General features: G+C 35.5%; 1 protein-coding gene across 2 annotated transcripts; it reads right to left on the bottom strand.

The window, feature by feature from the left end:
* Positions 1-1,930: 1,930 nt before the first annotated feature.
* Positions 1,931-4,877, bottom strand: LOC131165091 (aspartyl protease AED3). 2 transcript variants are annotated; one of them, XM_058122779.1, is made up of 3 exons: positions 4,150-4,877; positions 2,787-3,264; positions 1,931-2,693 (listed from the first exon to the last, which is right to left on the bottom strand). In XM_058122779.1, exons 1-3 carry the CDS (start codon positions 4,807-4,809, stop codon positions 2,326-2,328), a joined length of 1,506 nt encoding a protein of 501 aa, XP_057978762.1. In that variant the 5' UTR covers positions 4,810-4,877; the 3' UTR covers positions 1,931-2,325. The 2 variants fall into 2 exon arrangements, with proteins under 2 accessions (XP_057978762.1, XP_057978761.1); XM_058122778.1 differs by having other exon boundaries at positions 1,931-3,264; positions 4,150-4,833.
* Positions 4,878-10,931: the final 6,054 nt, after the last annotated feature.

The raw sequence follows: 10,931 nt of genomic DNA on the forward strand, positions 1-10,931 counted from the left end.
CCACATAGGAACTTTCACATCACATAGAGCTTTCACAAATAAACCTCTCACACATATATGTTCATAACTCACAGCAATTACAATTAGTTTAATTATAAAATGTTATTCTCATGCCACACGATTTAAACATTAAACCATAATTTACTAAACTGAGATGGTCAAACCTACTCATTTTGATCATTTACCAAAACATGTTTAACAACTCAAACTAATAATTTCAACTGGTTAAATCTTTCAAAAAATCTATTACTTTAACCTTGCAGCCTTATATCTAAATTTAATCAGTTAATATTGGAAATAATAATTATTATAAAATCCTTAGGCTCACAACGCTAGTTTAATCAATTCATAATAATAATAATAATCCAAAATCCAATTTCCATAAATACGAATACCCAGAAAACATATATATTAATTCTTGGAATCACAAGTTTAATCGGTTGAATTTTAGAAAATTCCTAACATAATTTATTCCCCTTACTTTATCCCACGGGTGGTGCCTATGACGCTCCTACGACAAATCTACTTTAGTTAAAATGTTCGTGGTCAAATTTGGAACCCAAGGGTATTTTTTATTCTTCGATCGATGCATATTTAGCTGAGAAAATCGAGGAGAGAGGGAGAGCGTGGAGAGAGAGAGACAGTGAGAGAAAGCAGATTGCGCTAGGAGGGTTCTGGGATTTCAATTAGAATGAAATCTTGAAGCTTCTTTAAGCCTCAAAATTCCTTTAAATTCCTTTTACTTATATTAACATATATATATATATATATATAAAATTATATTATATTATTTAATTATTTAGTTATTAAATTAAAATTTCTTTATGGATTACACTCACCCACATATTATTTTTGGGATCGTTACATTAGTTGTGAAAAACAAATTATATGATAAATTATTAGGAGAAATTAAGAATGAACACATTTGTAATAAGTTAGGTATAATACAGATAAAAGATAAGGAAGAGATAACTTAAATGGTTTGAACATTTGAAACGTAAGTCAAGAAGTGTAGTAGTAAGGAATAATGAGTTAGTTATTGTAAATAATACTAAAGACCTATTTGGATTAATGATTTTGCTTAGGAAGAGGAAAGGAAAATAAGGAGGATACTTATTTTCTATTATATTTTCCTTCTATATGATTAAAAATTAAGAATATAAAATATTAATAATAAGTAAAATCAAATTTTTGTACACCAGTTTGGTATATTTTCTATTTTATTTTTTATTTTTCTTCATAATCAAATATGAAAATGTGGAGTCCTTAATTTTTTACTTTTTTTTTAAAAATATTTTTCAAACTCCAAACATGCCCTAAGGGTCCGTTTGAAGAAAAGATTTTGCTTAGAATAATGAAATGAAAGGAAACACAATTTTTATTATATTTTCATTTTATATGAAAGTTTTATGAAAATAAAATTTTGTAATAATATAATTAAAAATTAGAAAAAAATGAAATATTGATGATTTTATTCATCAATTTTGTGTATTTATTTTTATTTTATTATTCACTTTTCTTATTAGTCAAACATTTCTCAGTTATTATCAATATTTTCGAAGTTTCAAACGGAATGTAAAAAGAAAGAGATAAATGAAAAATAATTTGAAATTTGTGAAAAAAGATTTAATAGCTCTTAAACTAGTCAAAAGTAATACCCTCGAACAAGTGAACTAACATAAAAAAATGATTCAAATAATTAACCGTACATAGTGAGACTCAAAGTTTGCCGTTGTTGTTAATAAACAATATGTCCGAGATATCTATTTTAATATTTTTCTAATAATATTTTTTAATCTAATTTTTAAAACTATTTATAGGTTTAACCCAACAAATAATGAAGGGAAAATGGTCCCATATCATTAACCACGATGCTAAGAAAATTCTTCCATTAAAAAAAAAAAAAAAAACTCAAATCCAATGGTGCATATTAAATCATAACTTATTTGACTCCCTTCATATATTTCCTAGAACCAATGTGTTACAATCCGTGACATCCGAAATCTGAACGGATGACCCGCGACCCAAACAAAACTACTAACCCACCCATGATCCGGATCCTGGACATTTCTTTCAGGGTCCTCCTCCTCTTCCCTCTTCCATTTTTAACAGTCAGTAAAACAGTAAAAAACTAATAATTAACCTCGGTAAAAAATAAAAAAAACAAGTAAGACGATCGCACATCACATCACAACCATTTTCCAGAAGATACCCTTACCGGCACAAAAAGACAAAAACACGCACAGCCCACCCCGGCAACAAGGACAATTTCGGAAAAAAAGGAAAATTTCAGATGGGAACAGAAGAGATGGACCGGTTTCACTTTCAGTATGTGGTGCAACGCTCACGGGCGACGCCGAGCGAGGTGCCCGTGAAGAGGATGCGGTGGTTCTGCTGCTGCATGCTGGCGATGACGTTCAGGGCGGAGTTGACGTTGTTCGGCGCGGCCGCCATGGCTAGGCACGAGGTGTTGCTGACGGAGCTCCGTATCATGAGGTTGTCGGTGGGGAGCGTGACGTTCATGCCGCTGAACACCAGCGTGATCGTCGGCACCGTGACGGGGACGGTGTAGCAGGTGTCGAACCCCCCTAGTTGCGTCGCATTCAATTTCCCCGTCGGCCCCCTGACCCGCTTCTTGAACTCGTCCCGCACCGCCGTGTACACGGTGGTGACGAACCGGGTGAAGACCGTACCTAGTTGGGTGAATAAAGGATCAGCAGGGTCATTATTGGAAAGCAGAAGAAGCGCGTTATAAAATAAGGGACTAATTTGTAAGTTGCAACAACCTGAATCGATGACGGTACCGGCGCCGGTTTTGGGATCGAAGGCCAGCGCGCCCGCCGGCAAATCGACGAGTTTCCTCCCGACGTAGATGGCTATCAAGTTGACGTAGTAGAGGGAGGGTCTTCTAGGGTTCCTGAGAAGGAGTGTGGTTTTGATCCTCTGGGGCTGGCCGACGGGGCCGAGGCGGAGGGAGCCGGTGGCCGCGGAGGAGCTGTAGGCGGGGAGGCAGTAGGAGAAGATGTTGTTGTACTGTTTGATTGTTTGAGAGAGGAGCGAGAGGGAGCCGCGGCCCAGCCCCAGCAGCCCCTGCGGTGGCACCGACTTTCCAGTGGCCATCTTGATGCAGCCGAAGGCGTAGTTCGTAAAGACGTCGGTGGCGAGGGTGACGCTGTCCTGGGAGAGGTTCGCGGTTACGGTGGAGCTGCCGTAAGTGAAGTTGAAACCGCACGCGCCGCCGTCGCTGCATCCGGGGTTTGGCACCTGATATTGGTTTCATGTAAAAGTTAGTCGATCACAATCTAGGCAGGGCTAAAGTTTCCTACTGCTGATTTTTCTTTCTTTTTCTCTAAATACATTAATGTAAACTTTCGTGGACAATAATATCATAATTGATTTTTATATATAAAAAAATCGATTATATAATAGTGTAATTCAATTATAATTTTAATTACTGATATTATAATTAACAAAAAATATTAATTTATTGATTAAGGAAAACATAGCACGACCTTTTTCTCTAAGAAATTTCAATATTTTTTTCTTTAACTTAAAAAAATGATAATATATGAATGAAATAAATAATCAATAGAATAGATATTAATTTATTGGGGAAGCAGGATTCTGTGGATGCCAGAGATGGAAGTCACGGGAGTTGGGTGGGACCCTTTCGGTACCTCTCAAAGTCACGTGCACGGTGCACCCCTAACTTTTTTTTAAGAAATATATATGGTGAAAGAAAATAAAATAAAAGTTTTTATTAATATATTTTAAAGAAATTAAATATGTATTTTTATTTAATAAAATAGTAAATTAATTATTGAAGGACTATTTGGTATCAGTGTTAAAATCATAAAAATAAAACTTAAAAATCAGAAATCAGAAAATATTTATATATAAAATTGAAAGAAAATAAAAACTGAATTAAGGAATGCTCATTTCAAATAATATAATTAAAATAATGAAATCGTAAAATAATATACATTAAAGAAATAATTTTTAATTATAAATTTGTTGATATCAGCTGTTTAAGCGTATGTAACTAATTACATAGTCCACAATGAGGAGTCAAAGTGAGCCTTTCAACGCGCCACCCCGGTCGTGGCGCGTGTGTTCGAGACTAAAGAAGAAAAGGCCCAGACGAAGTACCTGCTTGCACCGGTCATCGTTGCAGCCGACACCCTTGTAGGAACTGGAATTGGTGGAGTTAAACACGGTGGAAGAGGAGCACCCGACGCAGCCGGTGCAGGGCACCCAGGAGACGTCGTTGCCGGTGTCCATGGCCATGTGCATTGTCTGCGGCGGCGTGCCAATTTTAGCCTCCACAATGTAGGTAGGGCTCTGGTAGGTCAGCTTGCCGGAAGAGATCGGCAAGTTGGTCTTCTTCCGGGCGACGAGGCTGGCTAGGTACAGGACCCTTGCCTGGTCCTCGGTCAGCGTTTGGAGCACGCTGTCTTCCCAGGAGATGGGCTTTAGAGGCCTGAAGGGCGAGCACGGGCTGTTCACGTGCATCACCTGGAGGGTCGAGCGGCTCGAGCCCTGGTTCAGCCTGGCGCACCGGGGGCCCAGCCCAGATACACAGACCAGAAGAAGAGCCAGGGATGAGAAAATGAGCGATGGGATTTTCATGGTGTTAAACTTCGAAGAGTGAGAGAAGAGTTCGGAAGGATGGTGATTTAAGGAGAAGGAAGTTTGTGTGTACATATATAGTCGAGACTCGAGAGAGAGAGAGAGAGAGAGAGAGGCGTACCCTGTGGGGTGGAGACTATGATGATGAATGGGCAATTTGCCAAACAGACTGTATTCCATTTGCTTTTTCAAGCTCACACTGCCAACACATGTGTGTGTGTGTGTGTGTGTGTGAGAGAGAGAGAGGGAGAGAGAAGATTAGAAGATGGGGGCATGTAATTTATTTATTTAATTATTTTTTAATGGTGCTTTAGGTGAAATAAATAATATTGAAAATGTTTTATGTTGCGAGTTTTTATTTAAACACTTTTTTTTTTCCTGTCAGATGATTCTCATAATTAGTTGCTTATATTTTGATGCAAAAAATAAGGGAAGAGTCAACCATGAAAAAGTTAAGAGAAGTGCTAGACAAGCAACAGAGTAAAATGCGGTGAAAGATGGATTATAATTTCTCACATTAAGGAAAAAAAGTTTCTATGATTTAGTAAAATTTTAGAATATAGTTTCCAGTATTTTGAGAATTTCTATGATTTGTCTTGGGGTCATTTAGAAAATGTTAAAACCACAAATTGAGGCGAGTTATAATTAAGGACATTCCCCAAAATACATGTTTAACGAAAGTATTTGATTTATATGATCTTTTAGAATTTGTCCGACCATGATATTCATAGTATTTCATTTTTTTGTGTTTGTTTTGAGACTATAAAATGACGTGATAGTAATATTATATTGTTAACTTTATAGAAAATCAAAAATCTACTTCATAATATGAGATGGATGTCTCGTTCTCACAAATAGGAGAACGAGGCATAAGGATTATTAATCTAGAAAGAAGAAACATGAAAGTTGCCCTAAATTCTTATAAAAAATTACAAACCAAAATTTTGAATGTAAGTTGAAAGGCAAAAAAAAAAAAAAGAAGAATAATTCTAAGTAAAAAAGCTAAGATCCTTAATACCATTAGTTAAGCCAAAAACTTATAAAATAAAATAATATGAAATCACATTATAAAATATATATATTTCACCATTAGCTCATCTATTAGCCTAAGTGCATAAATCGAATTTTGTTCAAAATAAATTATTACCGAAGAAAATGCACGCTTCACAATGAAAATAATCATGATTTATTTAGACAAATTAAGTGAATGCAAATGAAATTAGTAAATATTCATAAAAGGCTAGCTAGATAAATGTTACGCGCAACGTCTTTCAAATTGAAGTCAAATTAAAAAGTCAACACTTCATCTATTTTGATAAACAGATTAAGCAATGGGCCGTATGTCTATTATCTTTATAGAAGATGTTATTATCCGATTTCAAGGTCAATATACATCTCATTGAAATTATAAGCGTCATTTCCTGTTTTCCTTTGCATTTTTAGAAAGACTTATAGAAATAACTTGTGTGACTTATGACTCAAATACTTTTTGCACTCGAATAAATTGAGATAGTTTATTTGATTCAAATGCCGCTCAAGTCATTTTATATAAATCATTTAAAAAACCTAAAACAAAAGAGGAAAAAGTAAACTACTGGCAGTAATTACTCAAAGAGGCAAGATCAAAGCATAATAAAGTATGATTCGTTGAATTAATACTAGTTCATAGCGCACGCGCATTGCGGTGCATAACTAAATAAAATATTTATAAATCATGAAGGAACAAATAATTCCTAGATGCATGGGTGCGGAGGGAAAACGTGGATAATTATTTTTGAAAAAGAGCCGGAGAAAAAAGTTTTTCTCTTCCTGTCTCGAATCATACTCCGGTGCATCCACAGAAGAGGAAATCGCAATGCATCTTGCTTAGCAGGCGTGGCTTGGAGTGGTAGGTAGTTAATTACTCGATCAAAAGATATAAATATAGGGCAGACTAAAAAACTCTCTAAGTACAATTGAAAGAGTTAAAGACAATAAAATTAGGTTACGTTTGGCTTAGTGATATATATTAGGAGTAGAGCATTTTATAATAAAATTATAAAATCATTTAAACAAAAGAACATGCTATTACAATAAAATGAATAATAATTCATTTTTTTTTCTTTAGTACCTGATATAGAATAGATAAAGAATAATCATGATCAGTGAATGTCTATTCTCATCCATGTATAGAATAGAACAAAATTAATTTTAACATAAGTTAGATTTTTTAAAAAATAATTATAGTCCACTGTAACTTTTATTATTTTTTTATTATATTTTTTAAAAAATTTATTAATTTAAATCTAAGAGTCAGACATAGTATTAAATTATAGAAAACTTTTTGGTCTTGTTTTACGAATCTTTTTTTTTTGCCTAAAAGCTCTAGAAAATTGTTAGGGTTTTTTTTTTCAAAAAAAAATTATTGGCACCATAAAAAATTACCATTAGTACTCTATTTTTATTTTTTTTAAATATATTAAATTAAATGACAACTCTATCTTTATAAAATTAAAAAAGAGAACAAATTTGGGTCAAGGGGGATACCTACTTAGAGCCTGCATAAAATAAAATGGCAAGACCATGATCGATCTAAGGACAGTCATATCTATAGTACCCAGTTGGACCCAATTGTGGATTTGTTCACAAAATCACTTTACAGTTTATACCCCCAATTTAATTATTTAATTAATTGATTGATTTGGGGGGTGACAGTACTCGATGTTCCCAGAAAGATAGATTGCATGCTTTTTTTTCTTTTTAAATTTTCTCTCTCTCCAAACAAGAGGCAGGATGGAACTCCTGAAAGAAGAAAGCAAAAAAAGTACACTAATGGGCTGCTTAGGGTGCGATTTTGCTTTTAATCCAGAGCAAGATCTCGCCAGAAAAGAGAGAAAAAAAATGAAAACAAAACAAAAACAAGAAAAGCAGAATTGCTTTTGTGGTATGTGCTGATGGGTGGGTGTTGTTCCTTTCACACTTTCTCGGGAAAAAAAACGAAGTAAGAAAAACAAGATGGACAGCTTCTGGTGTCCTGTTACCATCTAAGTAAGTATCTTGTGGCCTGTGGGTGCTTGTCAACTAGTGGTTTGGAGAGAATAGTGCTAAATTAGCTTCGGTGAAGTTTGTACTTCACGTGGCTCTGGTTTTTGTGACTGGTGAGTGACAACCATGCCATGATAATTATATAATATGCTGTACAACCTTCAAAACCATCATGTGCTGCCCACTGTATTTGAAGCTGAAAGGCTTCACTGCTTAATTGGTTTGGATTTTGGAATGGTCTGGGTGTTTAATTTTGTTTTTATGTATGATAAATATTTTACGTTTGTTCAACTTTCAAAATTTACTTTACAATAAAAATTTTATTGGACATGACAATTGAAAAATAGTTAAAATATTTTGTAATTAGCTTGATTATTATTATTATTATTATTTGAAATTTATGTATATTTTTTAATTATATTTAAATTCATATGTTCATTTAATTTTAATTTTAATTTTAATTTGAAAGTGTATAATTTAATATAAAAAAAGAAATTATTTCTGGATATTAAAATTTCTAACAACAGGTTGTCAAAACGACTGAAAACCATAAAATCTGGTTTTCAGTTTTTTGGCAAATAATTGAAAATCGATAACAGAAACATAAAACTAACAACATAAATAAACGCATTTTTATAATATGTTTTTTCACTGTGAAGAAATGGAAACAAAAAACAGAAAACAATAACGATAACAAATAGACTCATAGTAACTGAATTTATTAATTTATGTTTTGAGTGTTAGGTATGTTAGGAACCTATGAACAACCAGAAAGATGTGACACCAAAAATTTAATGTGGTTCGATCAATATTGACCTATATCCACGGAACACACACCACAAATTCACTATTTGTCAAAAAATTACAACTCTCACTCTCTCTTTTCCTCTCTTACTCCTCTCTGCTCTCTGAGTTTCTCACTTGTGTCTCTTACATTCCTCAGCTCTCTATTTATAAGGCTGATATTTAAATTACAATTAATATATTAAATTACAAATTTGGGAGTTTCATCCATCAAGATAAAATCAAAATGAATGGAGAGATAAATGTAAACCGCGTTTTCAACTTCTGGCTCTCTTGTCTCCAGCTACAACATTCTCTCACTTGGAGACAGAGACGCCTCCTCAATCAGTATCATGAATAAATGATGTGCTCAAAATATGTCTTCAGGCATGAAGACCAACTGAAGTTAATCACAACTTCAATTTCTCTGAAGTCACCACCTTCCTGTCTACTTGATTCCTGTGGACTAATGTAATGGTTGTCAGCTTCGCAACTGGTGCAAAGATGCCGGTGTAGTCAATCCTTTCATTTTGTTCGAAGCTTTTGACTACCAACTGAGACTTGTACCTTCTGGAGCCGTCTCGCTCCTCTTTGATTCTGTACACCCACTTGTTGTGAAGGCCTTTGGGCAACTCAACTAGTTCCCACGTTCTGTTGGAGGTGAGGGGCTTCATCTCATCCTTCATCGCAAGCTCCCACTTGTCCTCGTTCATGGATGTTGACTTATCCTTCAACGGTGAGTGCAATTCCTTCTCAAACAAATAATCTTCTATCTGCATCTTCCAGAAACCGAAATTGTTGCCATTGAACATTTTGATTTTTGAGCTCTTTTTATTCGACATCTCGATTCGCTGATTTAAAGATAAAATTAGCTCAAATGGATAGCGCGGTTGGATCCAGAACGATTGAAAACCCAAGAAATGGTTCAAGTCGCTCAAAAAACGGACCCAAAACGACTCTGAAAAACTTCGTCAAAGTTTCTGATCAAACTTGGTCAACGCTGACGGGGCACCTGATGACGTGGTAGGGCTGACGGGACACCTGCTGACTTGGCAGTGGGGTCCACCTGTTGACGGGGCGGTTGACATGGCACCCGACTGACGTGGCACCCTGCTAACATGGCACCTCGACTGACGTGGCGGGTCGGATTCGGGTTGGGGCCCGATTCTCGGGTTGACCCGGTCTGAGGCTGTATCCGGGTCGGGTCGAGTTGAGGCGGTTTGGGCGAGGAAGACGCATGCAATCGCGTGTGGCACGTGAGAAGCTAGTCATCGGCGTGTGACCGGTGCATGGCAAAGAGTCTTAGGCAAGGCACGTGAGGGTGCATGAGGCTTCATTTGGACTCCGTTCGAGCTCCGGCTTGCTCGGTTCTCTTCGTCTCGGTGAACTGAATATGATGGTGACCTCAAAACTTAGTTTCAATCCATTGGACGGAGCTCTGATTTCGGGATCACTTCCGATCTAACTTTCTTGCTCCAACCGGGCTCTGATACCACTTATTAGGAACCTGTGAGCAACCAGAAAGACGTGACACCAAAAATTTAACATGTTTTGGTCAATATCGATACGTCCACGGAGCACACACCACAAATTCACTATTTTCTGGAAAATTACACAAGTTTCTCACTTATGTCTCTTACATTCCTCAGTTCTCTATTTATAGGGCTGATATTTAAATCACAATTAATACATTAAATTACAAATTTGAAAGTTTCATCCATCAAGATAAAATCAAAATGAAAGGAAAAATAAATGTAAACCGCGTTTCCAACTCATCACGCGTTTCTAGCTTCTGGCTCTCCTGTCTCCAGCTACAACAAGGCAAACTAATTAATTAATGACAATCTAGGAACCACCACCTCGTTTTAGTCGTCATCTAACAAACAATTCAACTTGGTGCCTAGCAATGGTCTTTATATTTTTATCATTATTATTAATATTGTTAGTAATTATTACATAGTTTTGAAATGAAGTTAATTGAATAGGCAAGCCAAATGGATCACTTTCTCAAATTTATAATGGACCGCAGTATCATTTTCCTCCTATAAGAAATCTTGTGCTCATAAATTAGTGCCATTAGTTTTAATGATTAAATCCACTATAAACCCTCCCAAAAGCTTGTGGAAAAGAGCCAGATAACCTTAAACATTAGCCAGTTTAGTGGTAAAATTAGTTAAAATTCCTCAAAAAAACTTGGGTGGGGAGTGGACATATAACACTCATATTAATTATTCTCATTTTTAATTAGTTCAATTTAATTTTTGACAAGTGTCACGATCTCACATCGAAGGACAAATATGTGAGACTAGTGGGCCAAAACAGACAATACCTCATTAAAAATGGATCCAATATCATTATGTTAAGTGATATGAGAAATTTTGAATTGGAGTTTGATGAATCATGAAACATGCACACAATAAATGCAAAGAGAGAGAAGAATAGTTAAAACCCAATACTCGCAGAAAACAATAATCAACCCTTCGAATAATCACTAG

Source organism: Malania oleifera, chromosome 9, assembly GCF_029873635.1.
Source record: "Malania oleifera isolate guangnan ecotype guangnan chromosome 9, ASM2987363v1, whole genome shotgun sequence".
Classification (NCBI taxonomy): Eukaryota; Viridiplantae; Streptophyta; class Magnoliopsida; order Santalales; family Ximeniaceae; genus Malania; species Malania oleifera.

Bases quoted from the DNA above. Each gene is read 5' to 3' on its own strand.
- LOC131165091 (XM_058122778.1), bottom strand. From the start codon at position 4,809: ATGGAATACAGTCTGTTTGGCAAATTGCCCATTCATCATCATAGTCTC. The intron at 3,265-4,149 runs GTACTTCGTCTG...AACCAATATCAG, and splicing joins ACGATGACCGGTGCAAGCAG to GTGCCAAACCCCGGATGCAG.